The following is a 14,224-nucleotide window of genomic DNA, read 5'->3' as shown; positions in this document are numbered from 1 at the left end:
TCTGATTCTACACACAAGTACTCTGAAGTTGATATTAAAAGGATGCATGCTGGCGTTCTCATTGACATCTATGCACGAGGGGTTATCAAAAAGTTCGTGGACTAGCGCCTTAAAATCAAAACCGTTTTAGGTAGATCAATGATTTTTTTTACACATTTAGTCATCATCATCTTTTCTATCTATAGAATAAACCATAAATCAGAAGTTTTATTTTTTTTAATAAGTTGATAACGTTTTTGTAAGCAATGGTATGTCCAGGCGGCGCAACCTCAAATACGACGTTTTTTTCCCACCTGAGTGTAACTGAGAAAAACTCATTTAATATGAGCATTTGTCATCAAAAAATTTCGCTAATTCAGCCATGTGGAACGACACAATTGTTCCGTAAATTTTGTCATTTTTACCCGATTCTGTAAGTTCTATGAAATTTTATCGTAAATTTTACATGGAGTGTCCAAACAATTATGGGCTTGAAAATGACGTCAAAAAGGGGGAGGGGTTTCTTTTTCCAACATTCTATAAAGTTTCTCTCCTGGAAAAACTGGTATAGACCCAAGGAATGTTTAAACGGGCTACAGAAAAATAAAATACATCCATAGTACTTGTTTTTAAATGCCCAAAAAGATTTAGAGAGATGAAAGATGCACAGTTAATGTCGATTTGTAGTTAGGATGTCAAACGTCAGTCACATCGAAAAGTGACGTTGATCATGTATGGTAGAAATTGAACTCCAGCAAGCTAAGTATTATGGTATAATCAAGTGAGGATCTTTCCCTATGTATAGATCCATTTACAATATTATATGAATTGAAAGCAGCTGTTCATTACATTGTGAAGACATTTAAACAAGACGGGCTTAAATCCTTACTTAACTCCCGGTAATCTCATCAAGATAAGTGTATGAGGTAGAGAGAGCGGACATTGTGAAACAATGACGTTGTCCGACGTCATGAAACTAAACGGCGACAGCGCCGGGTGATCACATAATGTCTTTTTATATAATGATAATTTGGCAAATTATCAACGTATCAAGCTAAAATTTTCAATATTTCTTAAACTTTTATTGTTTTATGTTCCTTATAAATTTTGTAAGCGCAGACTACATGGTATTAATTTTATCTGATCAGTCCACGAACTTTTTGATAACCCCTCGTAGTCTTTGAAGGTCTTCAATCAAACTGTTGGGATTTCAATGGACACTAATTGTGTTCCTTTGTTGGCCAACTTGTTTATATATTCCAAAGAAGCAGAATTTATTCAAAACCTTCTACATGTAGAAGAAGAAAACAATTGTTGTGGCCTTCAACTCGACATTTAGATATGTTGACGACGCGTTTTATCAATTACACGCATCAATAGTTACTTCCATTCAAGGTATCACACCGGTAATTGACCAATCAAAATGAACTTAGTCAATTGTAGTTCCATACATAATAAAGAAATATTTTTTTTATTGTGAGAAATTTTTTAATTTCCCTTATTCTATTTTTACATTTTTGGTATCTGTGCTTAGGATATTTTATGTACTTTGTAAAATATTAAAGGTTTTTGACAGGAACTATTTCTTTCGGGGCATAGGAGGCCACTTCCTGGGGTGCACACAGGATGTTTATAAACACATTGAATACACGTGGTTTTGAGGGTATTCCTGTTTGCGGATGGAAAAAATCAGAAAATGCCGTGTAGGTTCCCTATTTTTTGGTGTCAGCTGATGTGACTGGTAACGTTTAACACTTCCTGCTAAATATTTTTTCATGAATTCGAATACCTGATTTTTAATGATTTTTTATTCTATATAGAATTACATAGTGAAAACAATTACCGGTGTGATACCTTTATATGTCGACTCGATATAACCCAGTGAACTTGAAATTAAAGACACCTCTCAGAGTCTGTCACATCTTTTTCATATTTGGTTGTTTTACTGACAATAGAAGATAAGGATCAACTAACAACTTAATTTCGTGATAATCGAGATGGTTTCAGGTTTTTCCATCGTCAACTTTCTTTATTTATGTAGATAATATTCCGCCATCATCTGCAGATGGCGTTTATGTGTTCCAAATTATTCGACACTGAAGAGCACGCTCCGAGTACGATCAATTTTTAAACAGAGGCAGGCTACTGACAGATAAGTTGATGTTGCAGGGATTTGAACAACCTCGTTTAAAGTCAGCATATTGTACATTCAATGGCTGTAAAAATAACCGTGTTAGCAAATACAAAACCTATTTTGACTGACAAATTTCATAACGATTGTTTTTATACTAAATTTGAGTGCGGAATATTCCGACTACCTAATAAACACATGGGACTTACAGCCGCTGTGACGGGTCAGTAGCTAGGGGATGCTACTCCCCATAGGCACCTGATGCACCTCTGAAATTTCCGGGGGTCCATGTTTTATGCCCTGTTCACATATCTGTATTTTTTTTTTTTTAGATCTATCATCACTTTTCACATCTTTCTTATCTATTTATTCCGTCCACATAATATTCAATTTTCAGAAAGATATTTTCTGAAGGACTTACAAAACTTGACATAAGAAGTTTAAAAATATATGTATATATCTGCATATCAAACTTTTCAAGCAATGTCTCACAATTTATTAATAAATGATCATCATTCCATTGATAATACATGTATATCAATATCAGTTTTAATCAGGTAATGAAATTGTGCCTGGGATATTTGTTTCATTACAAGTAGATGATTTCGCCATCTGTAATTGAATGGATGATGTGTCATTTATGGTTGACATACAGTGTAGTTGTTGTTTAATGAGAAAATAACATCATAAATGAATGAAAAGTCATCAACTAAAACTATAACATTCAAAAACTCGGATATAGTGAAGTCCTGGGGACCTATGAGTTTACTCCGCTATATCCGTAATTTGTTACGCTGCGTATATATGGCGAATTCACAATAAACATGTTTTCCTTCAAATATGACTACCGAATATGTTTGGGGAAGTGTTTATACAAAAATCACCTTTGGACGACATTTTTCAAAGAAATTAATTTAAAAATTGAATACTTACGAAAAATAATGTCATTTCAATATTCAAATTTTGAGAACTTTAAAATTTGAGATGAATTAAGAGATGTTAAATTTTGTATTTTTAACCTGAACGGGACAAAATCAGTTTGCCAAAATCCGTACATTCGTTATATAAGAGCAATGATCATGTTTGCAAACACAGCCTGTCGTTAAGTCAAATGTTGACGGATTTTTCCTACAAATTGTTAGGCCATTGTTCTGACTCCGGATTTATCCGTTTATTCATTCAAACAGAGCTAGGTGACCGGTCCACAAGGAATGTTTACTCCTCCATGGCACCTTATCCAACCTCTTAAGTTTGCTCTGCTCTCAATTCCTATTCTTTATCTAAATTTTTGAACATGCTCATTTAAGGATTTAAGGATAAACTTAGTAAAGACCTTTTACTGTTAAACATCAAAGGGTCTTTAATTAAAAACGCTTTTTGTTTTTGGCCTGTGTTTGTAAACTTCTACGTGGATTACATGATTAAGAAGTCTCTTGCTCTGGCCTTCAATTCGATAGTTAGATACATCGAAGAAGTTTTATCAATGTAAATCAAGTAACAATTTCATTTTCATTCATACATTGATTCGTTATACCCCATTGAACCCGAAATAAAAGAAACCGCAGAGTCTAACGCACCTGTTTCATATTTTGATTTTCAACAAGAGAAAGACATGCCTCGGATGGCAAATTAACAGGCAAACTTCATGATAGACGATCAATTTCTAAAAAAAAAAAGGAGACTACTGACAAATTAGTGATATTATAATTCGTTTAAAGACAACATTTTGCAAAGTCTATTGTCGACATATAGAATGACTTTGTTTGTAAATACAACTTATCGTTAGGTCGAATGTTGACTGAAGTTATTAATATAAATTGTTTGGCCATATTTTTATACTGATTTGCCGACGGAATACTTCGTTTATCCGATTAAGACAAGGGGCTCACGGTGGATATGTGTAACCGATCGACAAGGGATGCTTACTCTTCCATAGCACCTGATCCCGTTTTGATGTTTTCAGATATCTGTGTTTGCTCTGCTCTCAATTAGTAATGTTTGATTGTACTTTTGAGCATGATTACTGCATTTTCGTTATCTTCAAATTACATAATTCGTAAGCTGTTAAAACTACCATTCTGTAAAAAAAAAGACTTCAAATAAAAATTAAGTAAGATGACCATGAGCTTGAAGATCATTTAATCACCAGGAATGTTTCTTTTTAAACACATATTACCATCTTCACAAGTAAGTTCCTCCGCTACATTTAGGTCTCAAACCAAATTTCTATTTCCAGGTGACCTTGACCTCAGTAAAATGAGCTTGAGTCAAGTTAGTAGTTACACCCTCTGCGACGTGAATGAGCAGGGTTAAATGTTTCTTTGCTACTGAGAAAGGAAGAATTGCCTCCGTTTCCTTCAAATGACTTGACATCGGCTTTATGCCCGACATACACTGTATTGTAAGAACATGGACAATTTTTTTTTTAAATAAATTAATTTCAAGCATCTACCTTTTTTTTTTTTTTTTTTTTTTTTTTTTTTTTTTTTTTTTTTTTAACTTATAATCTTAACCTACTTGGTATTCATTTAATGAAAACTTATTCAATCTGAATATCAAGTGAGGTTTGAGTTAAATCTAAAAGCACAAATATATGTTTTGTTTTTCCAAATGACCCTGTTTTTGAGCCTCAATCCTTCCTCCAGTGAAAAAAAATATTCAAGTTTGGTAAATGGCACATTTCTCACGTCATGCAAACAAATCTGTCTGATGGACATTCATAAAGAGTATTTCTAAAATGCATATGTATGCATTTTTCACTCATGATCAACTCAGCCACACTCTGGGGCAGGTATCCTGAACGCAGAAGTTCCGTATGTCAAATCTTTAAGAGAAATTAACTTCCTTGTTCAGTGTAAACTTTCGAACTATCAGTCTAGATCTGCTAGATATCAAGAAGTTTCAATGTATGGCCGACGCAGCTTCATCTTGGGAGTCTGGTGAAGGCACCAATTAGACATTAATTTTCTCCCCACTTCTCGGTGTTCAGATAAACCTCGTTATCTCGTACTGGATGGGCTCGAGAAAAAACTTCCGAGATATCCTAGGGTTAGAGATATTGGGGGTAAAAAGTGATTAACTTGGCTCCACTGCATTTCTAAAGAGAAACCGAAGCATTTAACATTTTTACGCTTCTTCACCCATGAATTTTACATACATGCATAAATTTTACATAGATGTACAAAATAGCAGAAACTGGGCCGTCAAAGCTGAAAACGACCAGAATTTAAATTTACAACCGATGTACATATATGATGAAGGCTGAGATTGCATTAGTTCACCTAAGTCATAAGTTTCCATACCTCAGCATATCAGTGTAAAGTCTCTTAGAAAATATAATGCTATGGTTCGTACAGCCCAGCATCATTATTTTTATGCCCTTTTCCAGCACTTTTAACATCTATTTTTCCCGCACAGTATAATCAAGAAAATAAAAAATTGACAAAATTGGATTGGATTTATATTTTAAAAAAATCTTAAGCTCATTTATCCTCTCAATCATGTTTTTCCCAATATTTTCTAAATGGTAATATGATACATAAAATGGGAATCAACATGATTTTCTTCAAGCACTTTTCGATGACTTTTTTTTTTTTACTGCTTCATTATTTTCAAGCACTGGGTCAAAATTTATGCACTTTTCATGGTCTGTAAAACCCCTGAAATAATAAATCTCAATAACATAAAAAAAAATGCAATCAAAATAAAGCAAAGTTTATTGCATATGCATGAGAAAAAAAAGCTACTACAACGTAGTTAACTCCATGGTTTTATCTAAGAAGAAAAAAAAATCCCCATATACAAATACTGGTCAATTAACATCATTAATAAGCACTTCTATTACAATTTATAATTCAGAGTAGTGTAAATACATATAGTTGATTATCAGAAAGTGGACTTGTGTGGCTCACTTTCCAACATCTGCAAACTTAAACATTTATGCCTTTCAATTGATGTTTAAAAGGCATTACTTTTAATAATGTTATCAATTAAAATAATTTAATGGCAAAAAATTACACTTTTCTTCCATATTAAAAGGCATTCACACATGTTCCATAATTCAAAGCTAATTCACAATAAAAAATAATATGTTTTATTTTTTCCTGATAGAGAAATCATATCAAGTCACTGCGTAAATTATTTTACATACAGTAAGTGCAGTACATTTTTGTAAATTTGTAAAAGACCAAGTATTTAACACTCTAACAGGGGCAAAGTTAACTTTGTTTACAATTATTGAATTACACAACTGTTTACATGACATGAATATATGAGATAATTCTGTTTGACTATGGATGTTTTATATAATGTATTTCCTTCACATTAAATTTTGCAGAAAAAGACACATTATTTGAAAAGTATATCTATGTAGGTAAATGCATGAATACGTATCTATTAATACTTTGTTATATTTAAAACTCACAAAGAGTTCTGGAAGAAAATGTTTATCTAATTTAATTACTTTGCACCATATAGGAAAATGGAAAAGATTAACACACATAGAGATATTAAACTGTCTTTTTATAGAATAGAAAAAAAAAACATCTTTAAGAAAAATTAAAGTGTTCAAAAAAGTTTGTTTATGTGCAGAGTTTCAGAATAATAAATAAATTTTAAAAAATTGAAAAGGGAATGACAATATTGAAAGCAGTAGATACAAAGCAAATGCTCGATACAGACAGCATACTGAATATGGTATGTCTGAGGTAGTCTATATAAATTCCTAAATTAAAGCCTTTTTTCTCCATGGAAAGTTTTTCTTTAGGGTACGGTAAGATTTTGAACGAGTCAGAAAAAAAAAAAAAGCATTCCATACTTCATTAATATCTTGTATTGTATAGTGAGCAATACAAAAGTGTTCAATTTACATAAAGGTGTGGAACGAAGAGACATACACACTTTTTTTGCCACAGCTGATGTATGTTCATTTCCAATTCACATTAGAAGAAAAAAGATTTATATTATTTTTTTCTCTATTTATACATAAATGGCTGGGGAAAATTTGCCTTATTAAAGATGTAACACATGCTGTGTATGGCCACAGAGTCAAGTGTAAGGTCCCTTATTTGCCCCCAGACTAGTGCAGTAAACACTGTCTAATCCAACACCTGTGTAATACTTTTCACTGTTAATTCCGACCTTCATTTTAATTCCTGTTTTGCTATTTTCTATGTTCCCACTGTACAATCCAACACCCTGTCTATTCCAAAAGAAAATTTCTCTCACGGTGCAAGACAGATTAGACAGGTTTCACTGTACTTAGATTTAAACCAGAAAAGATGAAGAATCTGCAAACAAGTCAAAGTCAAACGACACACTTGAATTGTAGAAAGCTAAAATCATGAATGTACAGAAGCTACCACTTTTATATCTACCTCCTATGACATATCATCTTCATCAGACAAGGAAACTTGTGTTTATTTCCCTTCCTCTGGTGAAAAAACTAATATTGCACATGAAAAATCGACTTTAAATTAAAGTTATGTACAAAATAATACACCATAAAGACTTTCTAATGGGAAAATCATGGCTTTACCTACATGTAGCTACTACTGTAGATTTATTTTCACCACACATTAAATAGGAATTAATATACAATTAACAAGTACTTTTATTCAAGGAAGACAACTGAGGGTTAAGCAAAAACAGCAGCAATTTATCAATATAATTATCTCCCTATCCATGTGATGAAATTAAAGTTTACATACAGGGCTAAGAAAATACAGTATTTCGGCATATTGGCTAGAAGAAAATATTTAGAAAGCAATACATTCTGAAACTGAAAGTTTTTTGAGTATTGTTGCACTGTACTTTGATGGAAAACTGTTGCAATAGATGTCATATTCTACAATTATTAAGTGATGTCTACAAATTTCATGTTGCATGTAATGAATAATTTTACTCTTTTTAAACAATAATTTTTCTTCATCAGTAGTATGGATAAAATGTACTTTTATCACTACAATTCACACCTTTAACATGTCAAATTCAATACCTTCATGTATGTATTATACGCAGTATGAAACACTGAGGAATATGTCTTACCAAACATGAAGAATTTCTTTAGATAGCACACACATACCAGAAATGTAGATAAAATAGTAAAAATATACCACTGACTGTCTTAATTATACCTGTGTGTTAATCATAAACAAGATGCAGAGAGAGAGAGAGAGAGAGAGCAACATAAATGTATATTCAAGTGTTCTTATCACATCCTGATATTATGCTTTAGAAATTAAATTGTATGTATGAGATATATATAAATCTTAAATTCATTTATACTTATTAAGTAGATATACCTGGATATCATAATAATTCGATTTTACACCGATTTCTTACTTTGTCTCTTAAAATCAAGGTATAATATGGGAAACAGTGATCATGGATCTATACACAGAATGAAGTGACACATACTGAGGTGATGGGAGAAAGTTTCTCTATGCCATAATAAAGCAGTCATCTTTGATTAGTTATAAGACATTCCTTGGATTATACAATTGTATATATATAAAACATGGATTAAGGGCAATCTTTTGATAATATTTTGTCCTGTATTATGTGTTTACAAATACATTCTCACTGCATCAGCTGAATACAAAGCCGCATGCAGTTCTTTTCAAGTTGCATGTCTTTCACCTCCCCGAATATTTCATTCAAGTTGGGTCTTTGGAGAAAATCCTGTTGTCATGGATACACAATCAACAAGAGATCTCAGCAGCATTTGCTGCCTATGGTATACACTGTAGTTTTGTACAAGTCTGGAGTTAATGCTGATCAGTCCCATTCATCATCAGAAGAACCGTCTTCTTCTTCACTTTCTTCTATCACTTTACGACGCATTTCAAATGCTCTGTTCATGATGGAATGAACATCAAAGTTTCCACCAGGTGCAGATTTGTCTCTTTCTTGTTTCTTCTCTTCCACCTTACGTAATTTATCTTTATCTAAAAAATATCATAATTTCATTATTCTCAGCAATAGCTTTATGTTTAACAAATGTACCATAATTATGTTAAATGTTTAAAAGAAAACAAATCATCTAGAAGTGTTTTAGGAATTGCCCTATTATTCATTACAATTTTTTCTCATTCAATTGATCTAGCACACCAAACCAGCTCCATGGAGAGAAGGATAAATTATTGCATACATGGATGTGCTTTGTAAAATTGCTTCTGAAGAAAATTTGTCTTCTTTTTGAAACAAAATTTTCTAATAACTCTTTCCAAAATTTTCACAATCTACAACTGTTTATCAGTTAGAAGTTTGTTTTTAAAGTGAGAAACAACATGAACAACATTACAGATACTGAGACCTTAAGAAAAATACATTCAAATAATTTATCACTGGCTTAAAAATGCAAACACAGCATCAGTGCATACTTCTATTGCAACCCAGTAACAAAATGAAAACTTACGAGTGCCCAGTCGAATTTGTGCCAACAAGTTACTTCTATCATCCACCATGGGCTGTGGCTTTGGTGTTGGTTTCAGTTGTGGAGAAGCACTAAGATCCATTTTTAGGGAACTAGAACCAGTTGAAGAACTCTCATCATCAAAGCCATTAGTCATAGGCATAGGTGGCGGAGGAGGTGGTGGTGGAGGGGGTGCCATCCCCGTATCCACAGGTGGTGGAGGTGGGGGAGGGGGTAGATTTTGTTCTGGGCTCATGGGAGGGGGAGGAGGTGGGGGAGGCAGATCCACCTCTTGCCTTGCAGGTGACGGTCGGTGAGTGGTGGGCACTCTAGAAATTTCTGGACTAGGGTGGTACCGTCTTGGATCCTCATCTTCACCCAGTGGTGGAGGTGGTGGTGGCGGTGGTAGGCTGTCCCTGTTTGGACTGTTATGATGATGATGAAGATGTGCATTTGACATCAAGGGAGGAGGTGCAGGAGGAGGCTGACTGGGCCTTGAGGCACCAATACTTCCAGAGGATCCCCGGTGTGACATATTTGACATTCGGTTCTGCTGAGGAGATAACTGGTTTTGAATGCTTTGAGGATGGTGACCTCCAGTCTGGCCAATATAATTATTGTTCTCATTTTGAAAGTTAGACTGTCTTGACACATCCTGAGAATACTGTGGCCCATTAGGAGGAGGTCTTGAGCCCCTATGGTCAGTGTCAGGTTTTCTCGTTTGCACCTCTAAGCTTCCGGGTCGTGGTTGGTTGTTTTGTATATTTAGTTTAGCGGGATCAGCATAATCGGATTTGTTGGAGAACTCCACTCCCTGCTTCATATCCCGGTATTTCTCCACTACTGTTTGCACCTGTCGTGGGGCTTTCTTTTGTTGATTTGGCTTCTGTGGTCTCTGCAAAGAAATAATTAAAAGGTGAAATCTGATTACTACAAGTATTTGTTCTCACATATTTTTTATTTTCATACAAAACAAAATGCATAATAAATGAAAATAGAACAAATATATTCAGGTTAGAAATAATTTTATTCTACTGGTCCATTGGGCTTAGGGTAAAAAAAAGGTCAAATGATGAATTGAAATAACAATAGATTACAAGCGAGTTATTCCACAAATGGTTATTAAATATTTCAAGGAAAATATGAGTGTAATATTTTTCGTGACATAATATATATAAATTGTTATAACAGTAACTTGATCTGAAGAGTCGTTTCATGTCAAGTTGACTGGCGCGGATCATTAGATCAAAAGAGACGTGAAGCGTCAAGTTTGATCTGATGATCCGCACCTGTCAACCAGAAGTGATATGGCTCTTTGGATCAAGTTACTGATACAATGATAAATTTATTATATACCCCTTTACAACTAGCAAAATATAACAAAAGGAAACTTTTTGGATCAATTACATAACTTTTATTTATTTTACAAAACATTTTGTCAAGGAACTTTTTGATACGCGAGAATAAAAACGTCACTTATCTGTGTACTACGTCATCAGTTTCAGAGACGGGTGATATGGATTCAGAAAACCACAGTGTAGTGATCCTGAACGTCGGATAACACCGTCACGCGATTGCACAACTTCAACAGTAAAATTGAGTGACAGCAGTTGGGTATATAATAAATGTTTGGATGATTAGACCTGCCTGGATAATTTACAGTTCACTGTTAATTATTTGAATTTTACAAAACATTCAGTATAATATAATAAATACAGCAAGTGGTTCAGGATAACATTGAAAATATTCACCCCTCGAAAACCACTGTCAACCTCAACTGTGCCTCGATTGCCAGTAGTTTTCTTCGGGTGAAAATTTTCAATGTTACCCTCAACCCTGGTGCATGCAGTATTTACATATTACATGTATATCACATGGAATTTTTGACCAGTAATATCATTAAGAAACATATACAGGATGAACAAGTGAACAAATGTTTGCACATGATATAAAAAGCCCACAGGTTTCAAAACACTACAAATAAAAAAATACAATTTAAATGTAGAATTCTGGTGTTTTCAAATTCTTTTTTGTGTGTAAATCTGGAAATTGAGTGGGGAAAGAGAAGTTACCTTTTTCCTCTTGGCTTTTAGTTCAGTTTTCCTATTTTCTATATCTTTTTGGATGTCTTGGAACCATAATTCAAAGAAATACCCTGGATCTGTGTAAAACTTCACACTATCCCTACCATCCTCTCTGAAAGGCAAGTGCATGAGCAAAAAGTAAAAAAACTGTAACTTTCTTTTTCAAAAATAAATCTGTACAGTATATCTTTGAACAATTGAGGAATATTAAAATCAATTGTTCTGGAATGGGAGGACTTGACTCTATACATTTTATTTTAGGTAAATGTTACTGTTATCTGAAGATATCAGGGGTAAAATATTTAAAGAGTACTAAGTGGTTGGGACTTTCAAATCACTTCAACATATCCATAATATTCGAAATATCAGTGTTCGAGATACCGAAGTTCAACATCATTACCTTTTATTACCTGAGGTAAGTATATATTTACCTGTAGGGGTTAAGTTTGTCCAGAGCCGGCGTAGCTTCACATTGACTGTAGGCTTTCAGTATACATCGAGGTATTGTAGATCTGGAAACCACCTGTTGGTCGTGTTGTGTAGAACTCTTGTAAGGTTTCCTCAGGTGTATATCATGAATGGACACTGTGAAGAACATTTCAAATAATATAATCCATGTCAAACAATACATATTAAAAATTATCATAATTTTGAAGATTCATTCAAAATAAATCTCAAAATTGAGCACCACCATCATTTATTGTACCAAGGAGCTTACAAAACAAATATTATAAATCATTTCACAAATTTAACACATCAGTGATTCAAACATAATTCATGAGTTTACTAGTTAAAAATACATGTATTAGCCAAAAGATTTAACAACCCTTTCTCAGCCTTACTGTTTGTATAGATTTTCATGTGTGTAACGTTATCATGTCAATAACACAACACCAAGAATTTATAAAAACCTTTCCATAGTTAAGCCCTACCTAGTTCTCCGGCAGCATCCAGCCTGGTAACCTTCTCCTGGAGATGGTCTATTCTCCCCTGGAGCTGCCGCGTACGGTCCGTGAACGTCTGCACTTCCTGTGACAGCTCGGTAAACATGTCCTCCGCATGCTTGCTGAGGCTGCTGAGCTGCAGAATTATGTTACTGAGCGTGTGATTGGTCACACATTCCAACTCATTTTTAATGCCCTTCTCTACCTCTACCCGACTAACATTTATGGGTTCCAAACACCGTTGTATAAATGGCATGGTCTGTTACGTCAGCTCTCGCTGTAAAAATAAAAGAATTATTAGGATCAAACTCTTTGGTATAATAATAAAAGAACACGTACTTAGAAATATTATTCTGGAATTAACTCCATTTATACAACGAAATTTATGAATAGATATAGCAAATTTATATAACATAATATGCCCTTTGATTTTATTAAGTTTAACATACTGAGCACTGTATCACTTGATAAACAAACATCATTATGATCATACATATCAAGAAACTGCCATTATTTATTTAGATAGAAAATGACGTTCACAGAAAATCTCGTAACTGGTTTCCATTGCTCTGAAAATTTTCTCTGCAATGATTTTTCTTCAGCCAATTTATGTTCGAATATCTGCTCTTTATATAAGGTTGCTAAAATTTCAAAAATTTCCCCATTTGAACATGTATTCCCCCTCCCAAAATAAAAAAAAGAATGGTCAATGTGATTGAGATTTAATTTTAAAGTGTTAAAGAAAAGTTATACAAAGGACGGAATTAAATCAAATCAATTGTGCATTGTTTGATATTCTATATTTAAGCTTACTGGATATTTACAATTGATAACTGGTTTTTCCCCAGTTTGTCCAAAATTTCGACAATTTTTCCTAATTCAAAAGCCACAGTCACCTTTTTAAAAATTTTGAAAAGTCGCTGATCTGACTTTGAAATTATACTCTAGCTTTCTCATGATAGATTTTACATAACTCCAACAATCTTACATGACTGTATTAACAATTTTGCACATTTTTTCTTATAAAATATATTTCTTATACAAGAGGCCCAAGGGCCTTGAATCGCTCTTCTGATAAACTGTACAACCTATCACTTCTATTTGAAGCCTCAAAAAATCCTGTATATTTAGATAAACCCTTGAAATTCCAATTCACACTCTGAGAACCCAAGATGATTCTAAGCCAATTAGTACCTGAGAGTTGGTCATGGTGACCTACTTTTCACTTGTCATTCTCTGAGGACCCATCAACTAAGTTTGATGATTCTAAGCCAATTAATACCTAAAATTTTTTTAAAATTGTAACCATAAAAATTTATAAGTAGGTCAAAGTGACCTACTTTTCAGTTGTTGTACTCCAAAAACTCTAGATGCATCAACTGACAAAGTTTGGTGTTAATTAGTACCTGAAATATTTAATTAAAGCCATAAATTTTCAAAAGTAGGTCACGGTGACCTACTTTTCAGTTTTTGTACTCCGAGGACCCAAGATGCATCAACTGACAAAGTTTGATGATTCTTAGCCAATTAGTACCCAAAATATTTAATTAAAGCCATAAATTTTCAAAAGTAGGTCACCGTGACCTACATTTCAGTCAACCTACTCCGAGGTCACAACATGCATCACCTGACAAATTTTTTATGATTCTAAAGCCAAATAGTACTCGAAAAT

At 33.6% G+C, this 14,224-nt stretch overlaps 1 protein-coding gene across 1 annotated transcript in view; it reads right to left on the bottom strand.

Annotated features, from left to right (window-relative positions):
• Positions 1 to 5,808: 5,808 nt before the first annotated feature.
• Positions 5,809 to 14,224, bottom strand: part of LOC133200383 (actin-binding protein WASF2-like) — a 20,809-nt gene continuing 12,393 nt past the window's right edge. The window contains exons 2-6 of the mRNA XM_061336193.1: positions 12,541 to 12,829; positions 12,040 to 12,193; positions 11,597 to 11,720; positions 9,528 to 10,419; positions 5,809 to 9,057 (exon numbers count right to left, since the gene is read on the bottom strand). Coding sequence (XP_061192177.1) covers positions 8,888 to 9,057; positions 9,528 to 10,419; positions 11,597 to 11,720; positions 12,040 to 12,193; positions 12,541 to 12,808 — 1,608 coding nt within the window. The 5' untranslated portion in view covers positions 12,809 to 12,829 and the 3' untranslated portion in view covers positions 5,809 to 8,887. The remainder of the gene's footprint in view (positions 9,058 to 9,527; positions 10,420 to 11,596; positions 11,721 to 12,039; positions 12,194 to 12,540; positions 12,830 to 14,224) is intronic.

The sequence above is a fragment of the Saccostrea echinata genome, unplaced genomic scaffold (genome assembly GCF_033153115.1).
Source record: "Saccostrea echinata isolate AGI-Se365-2 ecotype Australia unplaced genomic scaffold, CSIRO_AGI_Sech_v1 ptg000039l, whole genome shotgun sequence".
Lineage (NCBI taxonomy): Eukaryota > Metazoa > Mollusca > Bivalvia > Ostreida > Ostreidae > Saccostrea > Saccostrea echinata.
This window is presented reverse-complemented; position numbering and strand designations above follow the sequence as displayed.